The sequence below is a fragment of the Archocentrus centrarchus genome, chromosome 8, assembly GCF_007364275.1.
Source record: "Archocentrus centrarchus isolate MPI-CPG fArcCen1 chromosome 8, fArcCen1, whole genome shotgun sequence".
Taxonomy (NCBI): domain Eukaryota; kingdom Metazoa; phylum Chordata; class Actinopteri; order Cichliformes; family Cichlidae; genus Archocentrus; species Archocentrus centrarchus.
Genome location: NC_044353.1, coordinates 7,870,772 through 7,891,316, shown reverse-complemented (window position 1 = coordinate 7,891,316; position 20,545 = coordinate 7,870,772). Strand labels below are relative to the sequence as shown.

General features: G+C 41.4%; 1 protein-coding gene across 1 annotated transcript in view; it reads right to left on the bottom strand.

The window, feature by feature from the left end:
- Positions 1-15,377, bottom strand: part of caskin1 (CASK interacting protein 1) — a 122,257-nt gene extending 106,880 nt beyond the window's left edge. The window contains exon 1 of the mRNA XM_030734956.1: positions 15,284-15,377. Coding sequence (XP_030590816.1) covers positions 15,284-15,377 — 94 coding nt within the window. The remainder of the gene's footprint in view (positions 1-15,283) is intronic.
- Between the last annotated feature and the right edge of the window lie 5,168 nt (positions 15,378-20,545).

The following is a 20,545-nucleotide window of genomic DNA, read 5'->3' as shown; positions in this document are numbered from 1 at the left end:
TGAAACTCGTGTTTTGGTGTCCATATGAAATGTCAATTTAAGCTTTTTTTTTTTTTTTTTTTGAAACTGTGTGAAATGAAATATCTCTTGTTGTATGATTACACTACACATGAATGGAATACTGAATGAGCCGACTGGGCACAGGCCCGAGACCCAAGGCTTCAGGGCACCGTCATTCACAAGCAAAACGACTACAACGAGCTAAAATTCACCAATAAAACAAGACCAAAGAGACAAGAGTACACAAACCTGGCCTCCTAAAGAACGAAGCAGCTATGCTTTGATTGCAGATGTGATCTTAGCAGTTTACAGCCATAATAAAAGACTGTTCTTCCTCTTAATTTAGTGTCAGAATGCTAAAATTTGTTAATTAGCACTAAATGGAAGTAATGTTGGAAAGGCTGTTATGTATTTGTTTATAAGACAAAATATGGGACTGTTAACCCTCAGAGGTCAAAGTTATTACTGGTGATGACCCCACCCTAGCCTCGAACCCTAACCCCAATCCCATGTATTACAGACGTGCAAAGTACTTTTTTTGAAAACCGTACAGTTTTTTGATGTACATCAGTTAGAAAAAATAATTTTTTTGCTTAAGAAGAGCAAAAATGGCATTCTGATTGGACAGAATATGCAATCATCGATCACCAGTGATGACCTAGACCTCAGAGGGTTACATTTTTTGGCCTTGATGGTGGTAAAGAAAACAATCACCAAACTCTTATCATTATCTCCAGTGGATCTCTCAGCCCACGCCGGAAAGCTAGGCCCGCCCACTTAAGCAACTCTAATTGTCGTTTTGCCTGTCCTCTCTACAAGTTGATAATTCCATTGACATTCCACGCTGCCTGGTTGCTACATCAATGCTAGTTTCTTCCTGCGTGGACACAGAAAGAGCATTTAGCCACAACAGTCCTTGTTCTGCCACTTCAGTGAGCTTGGCATAGTGCCATAGTTTCCACCTGCCAGTTCTGGTTAGAGTGGCCATCCACCTCAGAGCAAATCTTCAGAGAAGTTCAAGATGGTGGAGTTAGATCCAGCCAACCATGTGACAAGATCTTCTCTGGAGGAGTAGCTGAATGATACTGAGGACCACCGCAGCGTGCACACTCTAACCAGCAGATATGAAGTAAGTGTAACTATTTAATAGCAATCGATTCAATTGGTTTGTGAGATATTTGTATTAAGCTAAAAACATTAGCTCAGTCAGGGAGGATTCTTCCTCTGGGTATGTGTGGCAGTCAATCCAGGACCTTTTCGACTCATCTGATATCACATTGCCATCCTAGATGCGTGTTAGTGTCACAGTATAGATACACATAATGTTCTCAAATGCAGTGGAAGCAGTTATAGTCAAATTTGGTTAAAAAAAAAAGAGCTATTCACAGAGGCAATCATGATTAACATGCTGCAGTCACACTTTGGTGTGGAAAGGAAGGAGAAACAGTGGTCCGTGTTTATAGCTATCTACAAGGGCTGCAATGTTAGGATATTTTCTAGAATCCCCCTTCCCCCAACTCCCTTTATGACTGAAAACAGTTACAACATAAAAGTTACAAAAGAAGGCAAGGAGCTGCTGTTGCTTTGGTGGAATCTTCCAGAATCCCTTCTTTTCCTGCTGTCCGCCCGGGCCAACAAGATCCTGGCCCGGTTCGACATGACAAATCACCCCCACCGGCTCCCTGACAGCAACACACTGCCAGCCAGACTGATTCATTGGGCAGGATTTGGGGGGAGTGGAGAGGGGTCAGGGGAGCGGTAAGAAGGAAACAGAAAGAGATGTAGCAAGCAAAAAGGACAGAGACAGACAGTGCAAGAGACAGACCCCCCAGGTTTTTATTAGAAACATTAACAAATCACTTTGTCAGCACAAAAATGAAAAATAAACCTCAACACTATAAATAATAAAGAGACTGATTATTCAAAAATATACACCTGTATTCTACACCTGCCCGTCTGGGTCACAGATATGCATCTAGATTTATAATCTTAAAACGTATTTAAGTGTTTTTAACTTATGCAAATTTAATTTAAACTTAACTAAAAGTCTGCAATCATGCTAGCAGCTTTGTGAAACTATACCTGCACACAGCCTATATATGTGTATGGTTTACTGTGTACTCAGCAGTGCTCTGAGCTTAATGTCGATATCACCCTGCTAATAAGCTCTCAGGTGAGCATGTTGGCATCCTAACAGTACCACATCATTAGTTTGTATCATTTAGTATTGTTTTATTTATTATTATTTTATTATTTTAGATTTAATTATGCAGAAGTTCTTTCTAAGGAAGCTCGAATGTCAGCAGCAAATTCTCTTGTTGAAAACTGCTGAAAATGTATAAAAATACAGTAATTTTACAGCAACCATTCTGACAAGAACTAGTGGGCAAACAGGTGTTATTAATTAAATTAATTATTGTTCTATTCTGTTCAGGGGCAGAGCCTTAATCTGATCAGGAACACCTGTGTTTACCTACTATTTAAAGTCAAATGGACTGTTTGGGGAATTCATCCCCTGGGGACAATGAATATACAAACATGAGTATGTGAAAGTCTTTAATAATACATACACATGATTTAGTTTTTAGTATATCTCATCCCAAATACTTTGTTTACATATACACATGGTTTGGGTTATCTTTCCTAATGGGAGACAGAAAGACAAAGACTGGATTGCAGGTATTTGGAAAATTAAATAGCTGCGGTGGAAGAAATCATCCCAGAAGTTGATGAGATTGGAAAAAGTAGAGTGAGAATAAACACTGTGTGTGTGTGTGTGTGTGTGTGTGTGTGTGTGTGTGTGTGTGTGTGTGTGTGTGTCCGCACTCAGGTGCAGTGGATCTCATGACGGTTCACAGAGACAGGTTTGTGACACTCTTGTGCTTATTCTCCTCCTTTTCTGTCCCTCTTTCTGCCTTTTTTGCATTAGGGATGATGAGACCTTCACATTCCCTTCATATTACTCCAGTTTTCACATCTGCTCGAAGGACTCTGCTCGGAGGTGATCTGAAAACCCCAAGTTCACTGATCATCTCTAACTGTCAGTCTAGGCACATATTTTGGAAAAGTTCAAGCTTCCTGGAAAATGAATCTGACCCAGATATGTGACTCCATATCAGTGGGAGAGGCTTCCTCGCAGCCAAAGAGACTACACAAGGAGTAGCTGAAATATTTATAAGTTAAGTGAAGGGGGGTGGGGTCATCGCCTGCTTCAGATCCCACTTTAAACTGTTTACTAACACTGGACGTTCGTGCACCTTATAATACCCAATTACACAACCTCAAAGTGCATACAGATTCATTTCATTCCACACTGATTTTCATGTATTTCTTTGCCTCTACTAATAATCTGATGTGCTGTAGATTGTAGATTTTATAGAATTTAGTTTTTTGCCATTTTAAACTGAGAAATGTTGTCCTTAAAATACTGAACTACTGCAGTCTTTCACAGAGTGGTGAACCCCTCATTAGTTGGATGTCCCCAGGATGCTCTTTTTAAGTCTGTTCGCGTTGCTAATTAACCTCATTAGTTATTTTAAAGCACTACACACCTTTTTGAGTCTTTTGTTGCCCCTGTTGCCACTTTTTTTGCAACATGTTGCTGACATCTATTCAAAATCAGCACATGACTCTTTAATATGCTAACTGTGTGCTATATTCAGTTAAATATAGGCTTTCACTGATTTGCAAATGATTAATTTCTCTCTTTGTTTACATTTTGCACAGCTTCCCCCACTTTTTTGGAAACAGCGTTGTGCTGGAGGGTCAGGTACATGATGTGGAATCTTTTGCAGATTTGCAGCTGTGTGGGCAGCCGTCCAACGCCAACCATCTGCTCAGTCGCTGCATCACACATGCACAGATATGTCTGGACACACACACACACACACGCACGCACGCACGCATGCACATCAACATCTGTCCTGCTGGACAGGCCCTTCTGGTCTCTGATAGCTTTCTCCATGTGTAAGGACACACACATGCACACACACACACACACACACACACACACACGGTATGAAGGAAGGAGTGGAGTAGATGGTGGAGCAGCAGATGGTGATGTTCCAGCAAATAGTGGCATTAATGAATAGCTACCTTTCCATTCCCAGAGACCACACAGCTCTTCTAAAGGCTAATCATTTTACAAATATCACCTGCCACATCAACAGTTTTCTGGGAAACAGGCTGGAAACAGTAGTTAGCAGCATTAGCTGAATCATATCTTTATTTAGGCTTTAGCAAAATAAAAGCTCCACAGCAGTATTCAAATTTGTAAATGTATTAAAGTGTTTTTCTACAAAGTCAGTCAAGTCTCTTATAGTTCCTAAAATGAAATTCATGCTGCTCTTTCACTAAAAATATGAAGATGTAAATATTGTTCCTTTAAAACTACACAAAGCAAGATTGATGACAATGACTGAGTCCTTGTTAAAGAGCCACATCACAGTTGCGTAACTTTCATACTGAACCAGAATTAGCTTCCAGATTAATGATGATGTTCGAAACTATGAAAATTAAAGTGTGAAAACAGACTTCTAGTGTCTTATTCAGCACACATATCAGGTTTAGAGCAGATTATTTACAAGGAACACTCGGGTCTTTTATTTTTCCTAATTATATTTATGGACCGCTAGTAGCAGCCAACTAAAACTGCAACACGAGAACAAAGCTGTTTCTTTGTTGCCTGGGACCCACGACTCGAGCTTCATTTTCTCAGGACAGAATTATATACATATTTAAAACCTACTTTACCAGATTCTAAAAAAATAGTCAGCAGACACGGTCACTAAAAATCTGTGCTTTTAGCAAGTGGATGCAAAGATTCTTTTGCCTTAAATACACTCTCACAAAAAATTGTCATTAAGAATATTATTTTAAATCTTACATATCTGCAGACATGTGGTCCTAAAAAGACGATGAACACTGGGTTTTTATACTTTACCCTCACATTTTTTTTGTTAACTTATTTGTAACAAATTAGAAAATAATGTGCATGTCTCCAAATTTTGTCCTCTGTCCTGCACAAACAATTTTTTTTTAACTGCTCATCAAGTAGATACTTGTTAACCTTTTGTAATGTAAGTAACATTTTTTTGATTAATGAATTTAGAAACAGTAATGGGTTTAAGTCTGTTTTAAATATTGGATTACAAAGTAACTTTCTTTATAATGTGTTATGCCCAACAGTGCTCCATACATAATGTTTGCAAAGGCTAGAATAGCAGCATGAGCTGGGCAGGGTTCATAAAATTATAAGACTATCATCTTTATTGTTGAGTATTACAAATTGATACATTTGCATAGTATATGTGTTAAACATACTTACTGTAATTAGAATATATAAAATGTAACAAAATTGTTCAAATTCTATCACAATATAAATATATATAATGCATCATTATAACATCAAAGTACACTTCAGCCCTATCTTTAAATTCAGTTGATATCTCTTCAGACCAATACACTGGTGTTCTGGACCTCACAACAGCTGTTTATTCGTGTTCCACAATCACTACCTTTAAAATATAGTTCAATTTATGTTGACATATATCAATATATTTATTTTGGAGGGTGCTGAGAAAAGTAACATTTTCAGTTTAGTATTTATGATTAAATTTCCAGCATCATGCTATATTTCTTCTTTCAGCTGGTGAAGTTAACATTAGCTTAACTGGCTAGCTAGCTACAGCTGACCTGAGCTGGAAAAAAATCAATGCTTGGTCACAAGAGATGAGAAAGTGTGTGCCTCTTGCTTCTGGCTGAACTCAAGAACCCACTGTGTCAATAATTACTGTGAACTCTGATGCTAATTTTGCCAGTTTTATCACTGTAAACTGAAAGGAAAGCAGGTCAGACATAGCAACCAAAATAAATAAGACTAACTTACAATCTCTTCTGCAAAAGAGAGAAACACACACAGGGTCATGCAGCCAGTTTACTCCACAAAATATTCTCACACATATCAAAGACCTAAGGGTGTGTCAGTAAACAGCGCATTTCCCAAACCCTGAGCCTGCACCCAAACTGTGTCACAGCCCTGTTTTTAGTGGCCGCTCACATAGCAGGAGAGCACCAGTATTCATTCAGAAAGTCCCAAGGCGACGCTAACTGCATTCACTGCGGCTGCAGGGTGGAACATTTCTAGGAGGCTCTCGTGCAGAGCACAGTGAAACCTTGTCCGGACCGTGTTAGTTTAAGCTTAGGAGCTGAGCATCATTTCCTTCCTTTATTAACTGCTCAAACATCAATAAGAAGCAATAAGAACACACTCGGCGTTGTGAATTCAGGGTGTGAGTGGAAAAAATCCTGCCAGGCGATGTAGAGGGACAGGCACACTCTGTAGCAGCTGCTGAGAAAACACACACCTCTGCAAGTACAGCTACTTACTTACATAACAAATCTCCAGTGACACGGCGCAGCTTTCTGTTGTTTCTTCTGATTCTGAATCTTTGCTCCCCCCTCGTCCCTCTGAGAATCAGCTCATGACTGCAGAGGATTTTTTTTTTTCATCACGCTGCATGTGTGTGACTGTGTAGTAACCTTTGTCCCCTTTCTGCTTCCACCTTCACAATTATAACAATACGCACTCTGATGATGTAAATTCCAATAGAGTCGGTACCTCTCTGTGTCAGTCGTATGACGGTGGGGGGGGGGAAATGTGTGTGTCTGTGTGTGCCAGTTCAGTGGGTGGTTAATGCCACCTCTTTATCCTGTGCTGAGGGAGTGAGTCCCACCCTGCTGCCCTTCTCATTTTCTGGGTGGTGGTTATATTCACTCCCTCAGCCCTCAGTCCCCTTCCCTTCTCATCCTGCTAATTGGCACAATAGAATAGAATAGAATCAGATTCCACTCGATGTGACAAATGTCCCCTTCTTTTTTTTTTATTTCTCACCCAACTTTGTGGTGTTCTTCTCTCCGTATTATCACTTTCTCCCCCTTTTCCCGTCCTGGAGAACCTTTTCATCTCCTTTTGCTTGCATTTCTGACCTTTCTGCTTTAATTCCCGTTTCTGTTTTCCTTCCTTTCCTGTTCTTTTCTTTCTTTCCATTCTGTACAGTTCCTATATTTCCCTCCCCTTCTTCTCCTGCAGCATTGTCCTCTTCATTCCTCTAGTCTTTCCTTTAATTTTCTGTCTTGTCCTTTCCTTTTGTTTCATTTCTTTAGGTTTTCTATTTCTTTCATTTTCTTCTCTTCCCGAGTCTTCCAGTCTTTTCTCCTCTTTTTCCCTTCCCTGTCCTTTCACTTCCTTTACTATAGTATTGTTCGTTTCCTTTTCTTCTTTCCTTTCCTCATATTTTTCATTTCTTTTCCTTTTTTCTTTACTTCATTTCCTTACAGTATTTTATTTCCTTCTTTTCCCCTCTTCTCCTCCCTTTGGTTGCTTTCCTTTCCTTTTTTTCCTTTTTTCTTTTCTTTCACTTTTTTCACTATCATATATTCTTTCATTTCCTTCTTTTTTCTGCTCTTTCCTTTCCAGTCTTTCATTTCCTCCTGTATAGGATTGTTTCCTTTCCTTTTTTCTCCTTCATTTCCTTTCTTTCCCTTTGTAACATTCTTTCCTCACTGTATATTCTTTGATTTCTTTCTCTTCTGTCCTCATTCTCTCCCTTTCTGTACGGTCTCTTTCATTTCTTCTCTCCTTCCCAGCCCTTTCCATTCCAGTTTTTTTCTTTCACTTCCTTTCCATTGCTTTCCTTTCCTTTCCTTCACTTTCCTTTAAACTTAATTCATTTATTCACTTCCTTTCTTGTCCTTTATCCCTTCATTTCTTTTCTATTACGTCTGCTTCCATCCATCTTCTCACCTCTGCTGTGCTCTCCACTTCCCCCTGAACCTGCAGCTGACCCATTAAACTATGTGGATGTTATTTTTGGTGCAGCACTTTGTGCGCGCGTGTGTGTGTGTCTGTGTATGTGAGGGAGAGAGAGAAGCAGAGGGACCTGATGTGTGCCTAGCAGTCAGCAATCAGAATAAACGTGAGGTAGAAAATGACAGCGTTCAGCCACCTCTCTGTTTCATCACCTCGTTCCCTTCTTCTCTTTTTCATCACTTTCATCACTCCTCTTCCATCTGTCCCACTCGCACATCAAGAAGCATCTTTCCCTCCTCTTCTATCGCTCTCTTTCTATTTTCCTTAGTAACTCCTCTCCATATCCCCCGTTTTCCTCCAAGCAAAAAGTATTCACCCACCTCTCTCCCTCCCTCGTTCCCCCATCTGTTCTGTAATTCAATCATGGAGGCAGTCAGCAGCAGCGGGAGAAGTGAGTGATGATGTTTTGGAAGAAAATCCAGGGAATACAGCCAGCCAATCTTCCCCTCTCTGTATTATCATTTCTAATATGCTGTGCTTCAATTTTCAAGATAACTCTCAGGGCCAATAATGCTGCCCGAGCAGTCCCATGCATGTTTGCTTCTTCTTGCAAGCGTCGACACAGTAATATATTCCACGTAAAGTCCTTTAGGTGCACTTGATTGACAGGAAAATATCTTAAGAGTACAGTATATTATCTGAACAAACTAACAGAATAATTATGAACCGGTGAAAACACATAACCACCCACATTTTAACAATATTTTCAGGGTGAGATAAGAGCCACACTCCCAACACACATTTTCATCATGTCATTTACACCTCATCATTTTTAGCGCGAAAACTGTCAGAAGCTCCGTTCTGGCAGCGGTTAAACTGCAGGGCTGCACCACAACTCAGTATCTTACTATGATGATCGTAGCATCTGTCTGTCCCCCAACTCCTCACAGACGTGTTCATCAGTCCGGGTGAAACTTACTATATAAACTGCACAGGGCACCAGGATGATCAACACCTATGTAGCTTTTGGGAATTATTTTTATAAGAATAAAATCCTTACAAATTATATTTTATGTGTAACAGCTGAACAAACGGCGACATTACGTCTACGTTACGTGTAAGTTGTTGTTTGTGAATTAATTTTGCTGAATTATTTTTAGTGTAGTGGCACTTTGCGGTCACTGGAATGTGTCATGCGTATCTGTAAATAAGTGTTCATCAATTCAGTTCAATTTTATTTATACAGCGCCAAATCACAACAAACAGGGGCTTATGAACAGCTGTTACAGCCACCTCCATATTTGCAGTGATATAATGAAGACAAAAAGAAATAATGTGATAAATGAACATATATGTCTGTGTTTTCACATATATAAGGATGATTTGGGGGTTTGAATCATGCAAAGACGCTCTCGTCGAGTCCCTGAATGAAAATACAAAGCTGGAAATGAACCTAATAGGAACCTTTTAATTGTACCGCACAAGATGTAGCGGTACATCCGCATTTCACATTATGAAGTGTAAAGAAACGCTAGCTTCTTCACATCACGTTGCTCCACTGAAGCATATAGATGCAGACGGAGCACAGTTAGCTAATCTGAGAGACTCCAGCTGACAGTATGCGGAGCTTCCTCTCTGCTGCTCCTTTGTGAATGTGCACTGGTGTGGATGCAATCATCTGCTGTGCTCCTGCCGCACGCCTCGCACATCAACAGAGAAAAGATGGGGGTGAGGAAGAGAGTGGGAGAGAGAAAGAGAGACTGGGGATTGGTATCTGGGAACGTTAGCATCTCTCATGGCTGCAAAGAAAGAAAGTGAAGGAGGCCGATAGCTGTGGAAGAACGTGTCAGTCTGTCACGGCCGTAAACAGATATGGCGTCTTTATCGTTTCGCTGAAGCAACACACACACACAACAATCAATAAAGATTACACCACCTGCCTTGACACACAAACACTGAAACAGCCCATTACCAAACACAGACCTCAGGTCACACTCAAGGTCTCCTCCACTAACACAAACACACACACAGTGCCATGACCTCGTCAAGCACCATGTGCAGAAGGCAAGTTGAGTGACAGCAAACTGATGAGGGCTTTCCAGATGGTGCCAGATATGCGTGTTAATGTAACTGTGTGTGTGTGTATGTGTGTGTGTGTGTGTGTGTGTGCGTGCGTGCGTGTGCGTACATGTGTCTAGGATGCAGGTAAATGTGTGCATATGTGCAGACTGCGTGTCTGACCTGAGTGGGAGTAAATGAGTTGCAGCAGGGCAGAGCCTCTGCCAGACCCACAGACCCAGCGTTACCTTCCCCTTCACACGCATGCACACCTCAACGAGCCACTCACACACTTCTCTCCTAGCTGTATACACACACACACACACACACTGTCCTGTGAGCTTCGTGCTGCGTGCTAAGATGACAAACAGGTCTGTTTTAACATCAGCCTAGTGTTAAACTTCCCTGCTGTTTGTCTGCGACTCTCAGCTCCACTCTGTCATTACCGCTTTGCTGCTTCTGCCCTCTTTGTTTTGGGGGGGAGGGGGTTCTGGAAAAAATGGGCCAGTATCAGTGTTCTGCAGACATATTCGCATGCACTCCCTTAAAACACACAGCTTTCCAGGATCTGAGAAAAAAAAGTGTCTTATTTTGCTTTGCACGTCCACAAATGAAATTTCAAAGGGCATATTAAACAGTTTGTCATGCATAAAGCAGTTCCTGCGGTAGCAGCGGCTGCCAATTACACAAATAATTAAATTCAGCCCAATACTGGAAAGGCAGGGCTTCGCAGCAGACTGAAAGGATTTGAAAGAGAGAGGCGGAGCAGAGACAAACTCTGAATCTGCGTTTAAACACCTTCAGTTATACTTGTACGTCAAACCACACATAAGACTGAGCTAAACCCAGAGTGTGTAACTATAAAACGCTCTACTCAGCCAGTGATGTGACAACAAAGGCAAGTGATTTAAGAGTGTATTTAGGAGTAATGGCAGCCTGTATGTTATATGCTAGATCACTGATTGATGGTCCGACTTGTCTGAAACACACCCCACACAGAGCAAATGAAGTGCCTAAAAAAGAAAATAGAATAATCACGCAGTAAATCCAACTAAAATCCAGAATCTTGGACATCTTCTACACTACAGATTACATATACAGTATGTCCAGGGAAAAAAATGGATGTGTAGATTAAATCATTTTTAGTTACACAAATAGTACCTCCTGTTAATGTTTAATTCAAATCATTCATTATCTTGAACACAGCATTAGTTCATACAGAACACTCGAGCTCAGTAACTACCCCGACTGCCAGCCCACAGTGGCTTCAGTCCTGCAAGCCACTTTGCAACCCCAGCTTCTCCTTTTCTGTAACTGACTTAATGTCATACCTGTTGTCATTATTGATGCCTGCAGATGATTTAAAAAGCACATTTTTATTATAGTTTGTCCTAAAATGGTGTTTTGGTTTTTGTGTTTTGTGTATAATTAGTTTTTTAGTGTTACAGAAAAATAAGCCAGGCTTTTCATAACTGTGTTTTCTGAGTTGATTTATTCAAGAAACCTAAAGTAAGACGTATTAAGTGTTTAGCACACTCAAAATATTTGTTATACAAAGTTCTATGTTACTCTCCTGAGTCAATGAGTACTTAAATAAATCTAACTTATTACACTTCACAGTACGGAATTGGTGCTTAATATAAATATTTTTGCCTCAGTTTTATCTAATATGTATATTTTTAGCATTTTTAAGTTTCTAGGAAAATCAAATTCACTAAGAAAATAAAGATATTATTACGTGTTACCAATGTTATCATATGTTTTACTTAACTAAAATTAGTTTTATCAGCAAAATAAACTTACTGCATCAAAATTTAAAGTGTAAATTTTGCAGAAAGCTGCAGTTTACTTCTGTGGTTCTAAACTTAGGGGGTCGAGATCCAAAACCTGAAGGATCAATAGGTGATTAATTGGTTAGGAGAAGGCAAAATATACACATTTTGTATTTTATTGTGAACTACAGGGTTTCAAGCTCCCAGGATCTCAATTTGAATAAAACGATCTAAAAAGTTCATTAAAATTATTCTGTATACATTCACAGACAAACTTAAATCAAGACAAGGCTCTGCAACCAGTGGATCAATAAGGAGTGAGAAAAAAGTCACATAATTTACTGTAAAGTTCAAAAATTCAAATGTAACACTGCCACAGGGCTGCATCACATTCCCTGCTGCTTTATCCCTGTGTATGTAAACCTCAGCAGAGGTTTTGTATTGACTCCACTGTTTCTGATTAGACACATTAATGACTCCTGCAGGGATTCTCTTATTACAGTAAAAAAAATATTTTGCAGCACATAGAATGTAGATTAATAAACAAAGGGCACCCGTTGTATGCATTAATAAGCTGTATGCACAGTCGGGCTGCCGCCTCTTTCACCTGCAGGATCTGCTTTAAATTGCTTTAGTCATCATCTGTATGCGCTGCAGTCCAGTGAGGACTGGCTCTAATTTAGAGCACATCTATGCACGCTGCAAGCGGCTGTTTGCTGCCCATGAAAAATTTGTTTGAGGGCTTACCTGTCCTCTGCATTTCATGTACGGAACAGCAGTCAGAGAGGGGCTTCCAACTGAAGTGCACTTAAGTGTAGCCTAAAGGTTGTTTTGTGATGTGCTCTTGTACATAATGTACTCCACTGAGCTACACACACACACACACACACACACACACACTATTTTTGGGCACAACCTCTATGTGCTGGACCCTACCAACTCTTTTATAGTCAAGAGGATGCCGGTATTTTTTTGCACTAGACAGTCTAGCAGACTGTTTTTAATCCAGGGGGTTTCCTGCTCTGCTGTAGACTTTGTTTCAGCGCCCTTGCGTCAGTGCACTGAACCCCGCTAATTCCTACGCACTGTTTTGAAGCCATATGCTTCGCTTAATCCTGCAGAGTGAGCGATGCCATCTGAGGCACTGAGGCCTGCAAGTTATAAAATCCAAAACTTAAACACACATAGGAGCTGGAGGGGCTGGGCTGTTTGTCTTGTTTCTACAGAACTAAAATTATTTACTCTGTCTTCTTCTGCATTTTGCTTCCATTACTATTTTAGGCAGACCTGGTCACCACTATTCAACTTTTTTTAGACCTTTAATGGCCCACCGAATACTTTGAACTTATGCTTTGCTTATACTGGGCTGGACTTTAAGAACTGCCTTAATAGTTCAAGGTATGGATTGAATATGGAAGCATTCCTCTGGGATTTTGGTGCTTATTGATATGATAGCATCACACGGGGCAGCACTTTCATGATGTGATTCTCCCATGACACCACCACCCTGATCTGGTGAGCGCAGAGGCCATTTAAGTACAATGGACTCATTGTCATTGTCAATAAACTAGTCTGATGACATGAGCTTTGTGATGTGGCACAGTTTCCTGTTAAGGAAGGTTTTAACGTGTTGTGCATTCAGAGATGCACTTTTGCATGCTTTGGTTGCATTACCTGAAAAAGCACTGGCTACAACTCAAACCTGTCTGGCTTCACTAATCTATGTCACCAAGGAGGCATTTTCTTTTTCCATCCCGTTTTCTGTATGCTTAAAATCCCAGCAGCACAGCAGGTTCGAAAAAGGTTAAACCAGCTCACCTGACATCAACAGCCACGCCACGTTCAAAGTCTCCTAATTCACCTGTTCTTTCCTTTTCTTGCTTTGGACTTCAGCAGGTCCTCTTGACCCATAGACAGAGCTTTCAGGTCTGAAAAGTGAACCCAATCCAAAAGCGTCTCAAACCTGTAGCCCTTTCATATACATCTACAGTACCAGTCAAAAGTTTAGACACACACATGGGTGAGTGTGTCAAAACATTTGACTGGTACTGTATGTGTTCTCCATACCTAAATGCATTTACTTTCTGCCATGTGATTGGCTGATCAGATATTTGCTTTAACAAGTAGTTGCAACTATTACAGTTGTCTGTAACCACAATACTTAGGATTGCATGTGCAGGGACTTTAAAAGGAGAATATTCAGGGTTTTTGTTAGCCAGCGCCAGTCATTTTAAATACACAGTGGCATGGTGGTGAGCAACTGTCGCGTCACAGCAATAAGGTCTGGGTTCAAATCCACCCTGGCCATTCTGTGTGGAGTTTGCGTGTTCTCCCCGTGTATGTGTGGGTTTTCTCCGGGTTCTCCGGTTTCCTCCCACAATCTAAAGACATGTTGTTTGTGAGTTTAGGTTAATTGGCGATTGAAAATTGCCCATAGGTGTGAGTGTGAATGATTGCCTTTCTCTCTGTGTTAGCCCTGCAACAGGCTGCCTCACGCCCTATGATAGCTAGGATAGGCTCCAGCCCCCGCGACCTTGAAAAGGCTAAGCGGAAGAAGGTGGATGGTGGTCAAGAAGCATAATAAAGCTCCAGTGTTACTGAGTACATAAACTGAATTTCAGCTTTATTTATAAAGTCATCACTTGCATTAACGACTCAGATCTGGACCATTATTTGTCATCACCATTGCCTTTTCTCATTCAAATGAGGCCCACCTGCAGTTTGGAGCCTTTCCAGTGTGAGCACCAGATCAGGTGCTGGTGCGTACCTGCCCAAGCAGAACAATTATAGCAACTGGATAATAGTCATGTCAACTAGCTTGCATAAAAAAGGAAGAAAAGTAGTTTTAGCTGAATTACTTGTTATGCCTGTGTGTTTTTATATCCAAAACCAATCTGCAGAAATTTTAATTCCTGCAGCTTGGCCTTTATGGTTTCCCTCACTGTCTGTTGATAACTGAATCAGCCAGTTATATATCAGTGGAAGTATCAGGAGCTACCACCAGCCTCTACAGAATGATCTATCTGCAGCTCTCTCTGGCTTCTCTCTGTATTGCCCACACATTAGAGTGGGCTGTGCAAGCGAAACATTGTTGGATGTTACAGTGCTACACTGCCTGAAGGAGAAAAAAACAATTAGAGGAGCAGTCATAAAGAGAGCCTTGCAGTATGCAAGAAGAAAACTGAATAGTGGGAGTGATGTATGCGTATCCCTGTATGTCTTTGTCCTGTGACACTGACTGTGATGTTGAACCTTAACAATCACAGGGCCACCAGTATCATGTCACTTGAGAGGCAGGGTCACACAGATCCAAAAAACACAGCAGCAGCACCCCCCATCACACCACCCCCCTCTCTCTGCTGCTGCTGCTGCTGCAGTGCACTGAGACAGGGGTTTCAAGATGCGCTGTCAGTCTCCAGTCACACCACTAATCTCCTCTGAAACACCCTGATGCATACGACCCCTCTCTCCTAACAGACTCATACATGTAGCCTTCACACATCATCATCATTACAGTTGCGAGCAGCTAGTATGTGAGAAACTGTAGCCCATAGCTTAACACAACCATAAGCAGGGGAGTGTTTCAATAAAAAGCCACAGCTGTGTTCTCATCTCTGCAGTGGAAGAGAGCCCAGTGTCTTACTTGCTTTCCCCGGCCGGGGCCTTTGCAGCAGCTTCTGCACGGTGAGCAGGTCCTCGGTCTTCACCGCCTGCAGCAGTTCCTGGTCCTTCCCCATCTTCCGCGCTGAGCCGCTCTATTCCCGCAGCATCCTCCGACACAGAGGCGCTTCAGCCCAGCCTCGCCACGCGGAGGGTGCGACTACACCCCGGCCACGAAACGCCTCCCTCCTTCCCCCCTGGGTCCCTGACTTGATGAGACCCCCTAGAGCTCTGGCATACGACGGGTCCAGAGAGGCTGAAAGGGGGGAAGAGAGGCAAGGGGTGGGAGGGACAGGCTGAGTGGGATGGAGGGATGCTCTTGGGTTCTCCCACGACTAAGTGCAGCGTTACTGAATGGAGACGGCACCGGAGGCTACTGGGCCGTGCGAGATTCCAGTAACCGCGCGCTGGCGTCGCGTGCGTGGTATTTTGACGGTGGGGATGAATGGTGGGGTTTCCAGGGTTTGCCTGATCGGCTGGAGGCTGCTCGGTCTCCCCCGCTGCAGCTGCGCTCCAAAATAAAACGATTAACCGATCGTGACCGAAGAAAAAAGTCAAACGGAGAAGCCTCGCAGGCTCGGGACGCTGCGCGTAAATGACTGTGCGTTTAAAGGCGGGTGCGCGCGGTGTTCGTCTCTGCCGAAGATGTGCCGCTCTCGCGCTCTGCGTCGTAAACACAGCCCAGTGGTGACGCTGCTGCCGCCGCTGCATCCACCGCTCCGCGTGCGCTCACGTTCCTGTATTTGGTAATGATTTTCTCCGAGTGGGGGAGGGAGGGGGGAAAGGTAGTGAAGGGGGGGGGGGGGGGGGGGGGGGCACGTGCACGTTCCCGCGCGCTCTACAGCTGGGCCAGCTCGCACTGCTAAATGGCTCGTGCTGAAAGTTGGGGGCGGACCAGGAGCGCGGTGCTCTCCCGCCTCCTTTTCATCTCCCTGGCCCTGTTTCTGTGGCAGAGGCTGCAGAGATTTATGCAGGAAGACACGGAGAGAGCGGACGTGTTCAGCTCCTTTCTTCCTATTGGCTCGATAGGAGATTAGACTACACACCTGCATCCCAGCTTAAGAGTTAGATGTAATTCAGAGATCCATGACACAAGTCATTTCAGATTTGTGTAAAAAAGCACAGTCTATTTTACACTGTTATTTAAGGCCTCCTGAGCAAGACTTTGCCAGAGACTCTGGAGGCTCAGGACCGGGTCTAAAGAGGAGGCTGGGGTGGCATCAGCATAAGTGTGATAGTTGTCGGATCAATGGGTGGAAATTATAGGGGGAAGAAGAGGGTCCATATCTCCTTTTTCTGGAAAAACAGTGTTGCCCCCCTCAGTGCATCATAGCAAATATAACTGTAATGTTTAATACTGAGCTGCATACATCAGCTCATCACGAATCACTTTGAAGCTGCCAGCTGGTCCAGGATCCAGTTGCCTAGGTGACCCTCTAATGTATTTACTATATGGCAATCAGCAGCATTCTTCACTCTCATTGGTAGTTGCTTTATTCGCTTGCCTTAAAGTTGAGTGGGTCCAGCCCACTTCGTGTATACCTCACAGTAATTTGGATCAGTGCCTAACATTTCCTACCTCCGTAACTTAAAACAAAGGATTTACTTCTACCACATGATAAGCAAAAGCATATGATAGACTAAAAACATATTATATGATCTATATCCCCCATTTAAAAAAAAATCCTGGAAGCACCCCTGGGGTGTACCTCCCCTCCTCCCTTTCTTTCCAGCAGATTGCAGGCATGGGCTCCTGCTGTACAGACTTCCTCATATTGCACACACGCTAAACACAAGCCACTACTAAGAGGAAAATATATATGCATACTTTCAGTTACAATGCCAACAGTGTGATGTTGACAAAAGGCTAGAAATTTATAATCAGAACCAAAACCACAGATCCAGCTGAGGCTGAAGAATTGAAAAGATTGTGCCTTCATTTCCCTCACATGAACAATAAACAGGCTTTGCCTACTGCAATATTGCTCACTAAGAGATCCCTTCCTATAATGATCTCATCCAAGACAAAACCCACATTCCTTTTTCTGTGCAAAAATCTGAAAGATAATCTGGTGCTGCACGAGGCTTCACTAGTCAGAATTTGTCAAATCACATGAGTATCTTACATAAGTTGTTCTAAAAACAACTGTAGCGTCGGACGGCATCACTTGATTTAGTAAATTCAGTGGGCTGAGGTCTCTTAACCTTGGATCAACTTTGGAATACATTTTTGTAGGGATGCCAACAAAAGGGGACCAAACAAGTGACCAAAAAGTGACAAGCATAGCTAGAAGACATTCACATAATGCCTCTTATAATTTGGCTATAAAAAAATACCTTTTTAAATGGCTCATAATTGAAAGAATTTGAAAGCAAATACATTTTCACTACAACAGACATAAAAATGTCTCACTTTACTGCTTTTTGGAAAACTTTTTCATGTGAAAAGCACAAGTGAGATTTTAAAAATGATCTCTGCTAACAATCAGCATGTTTGTCAGCATTGTCATTTAGAGCATTAGATCACTACTACAAATATGAATTTACTACCTGCAGCAAGTTAGTTTAGCTTAGCTTAGCTTAGAGGAACTTTCATAAATCCATTTGTTTTCTTCCACTTGTCTAAATCAGGATCGTGGTTGGAGCCTGTGTCAGCTGTCATGGGTCGACAGGCAGGATACACTCTGGACAGGCTGTCGCAGGGCTAACACAGAGAGACAGACGGCCATTCATGCTCATATTCACACCTACAGCCCATTTAGAGTCACCGGTGGACCTAACATGCATGTCTTTGGACTGTGGGAGGAAGCTGGAGTATCCAGAGAGAATCCGTGCAGGCTCAGGGGGAACATGCAGACTCCAGACGGGTGGCCCCAACCAGTCATGGATTCAAATCTAAGATTGTCTTGCTCTGATGCAACAGCGCTAACCAACCCACCACTGTACCACACTACTGAAGCTAGTAAATTGAAATTAAATTAAAACTACATTTAAAAAAATGCAAAAGAAAGTAAATATTGCATGTCTCCAGGATTTTTTAATTTTTTTTTTTTAACAGAGTGACAGGAAATCAGAATATTTGACTGGAAGTAAACATAATGTTGGCTTAGAAAACATTGGGGACAATTTTGAAGCTAATGTGCAGCTTTGTTTCCTTATACAAATGTATTACAGGAAATGAGACACTGCACAAGACTGAAATGAATTTTGCATTGAGTAGCTTAACTGTTTTACAAAGTGGAGAGGCAGGTATTTACAGTGATAATCCTACCTAAGTAAAAGGAAAATATTAGCTGTAAGATATACTTAAAGTACATAAAGTAAAAGTAATCATTATGCACAATAAAATATATTATGTTTAATGGATTATAACTTTTCGTGTACATCAAATTAATGCCACAACTGAGGGATGGTTACTCATATACTGTTGGGTAGTTTCCTCTTTAATAACCTGGCGTCATACAACAGTAGGTTTAAATTTAGCTAAACAATAAAGAACTAAAGCCTTTGAAGAATGATACTGGCATTCAAAATATAGTGGACCTGAAATATAAAGCAGCATAACATAGAAATACTTAAATAAATGAAAGCACCGTGAAACTTGACTAATTGTACTGTTATTTTCCACCACTGAACCTTCTGTGTGCTCATTCAAAGCTAATGAAAAAAAGAAAACAATAAGAACGGGCTAGTTTGTCTTAAATCCCAGTATTGTGACAAAGCATAGTTGATCTTTGGCATAAGCATAACAGCCTGTATATACTCTCAGAACCTCATACACATGCAGCATGTGCTGCGGCCATGAAGACAATTAGAGAGAACATATATCAGTGAATTTGACCCTGACTTCCAACTGTAAAAGCTAATGTTTTCTTTCTTTCTCCACCCTCCTCCACATTTTTTAATTCCACTCTCTTGTCCATTGTGTGTGTATGTGTGTGTATGTGTGGGCAGTGAGCAGTACTTGGATGCTGCTCTCTGCCTCCTCCACATATCCAAGCGAGTTATGTAAGAACTCTAAAGAGTAGCCCGTATGGTACCAGGAGAGTATTTATAAATATGCCTCTGTCAATGCAAAAGAACCCCACTACCCCGGAGATGTGTTAATGCTAATGCCTGATGTATAAATGCTTACTTATAGAGCACCTCCCTGCAGCACCTCCCCTTGTTTCTGTCTGCATGCCTTCTGGCATTGTTAAGAAACAGCAGAGGATTCAATATATGTACAGAGGAGGAAACTAGAAGCGCATGAGCCACTTATCTCAGAAACAAGAGCATGCTGTCCTTCTATGTGTGAGCATATGTTAACACCTTTCACCAACACTTGAGTGAAATTCATATGCATATCGATGCAGTGAAAGAATAGGAAAACAACAGTTTAGGAAAGATTTTTGCCCGCTGAAATAAACATCCTCAAACTACATTTGATTTGTCTCTGCTCATCTGCATGTGTGGTTAAATTATAGGGAAAGTGTAGTAATTCTAATTCTAGGCAGCGGGATAACTGTTTTACATCATGAAATCAGGTTTGTTTAAGCTTGAAAGTCACTTCATGTAACATGTGCTCCAGCTGGGAAGATTGTGATTGTGTGAAGCTTCCACACAAACAGACTGCCCTCAAGTGGCCAGTACCAGAGCATACACCTCTAACCTTTAGTGTTTAGTCTCGGCAACTTTCCAAAAGAAATGTTTTCCAGAGATCTGCAGTGAATAAAAGCATTTGACATTTTATGCCCACTTTTATGAAAAAAAACTGCAGTTAATATATGTGTATGTGACTGACTATTGTTATAGCATTCGTTATACCTAATAATTTATACCTAGTAATTAGTAAACACAATGGCAATAGAGCACATCACATGCTAAAATACTTGTGACAGAGCACAAATTTCCAGTGTTTTGAAACTGATCTTTCACCATGATAGCATCAAAAGGTTGAGTTCAATATCTTAAAAAATTCAGGAAAATAGCAAACCTCTGGTTTGGCAATATTAAATAAGATTTAGTGAATAAACGGTAAGGAAGAAGACGACACATTTATAAATCTCAATAAGAAATGTAATTAATTTATCATTTTAAATGTAATTGTCGGATCTCTCTCAATCAAGATGACTATCAATAATAAGTAACTCGTCTCCCATGAGTGTGATTATTTACGGATTTTTTCCAGAGCACTAAAATACACTTTAAGACCGACCCGTCAGAATTTTCTGGCCCGTGATTGGTTAAACTGTACGTCCGTCAA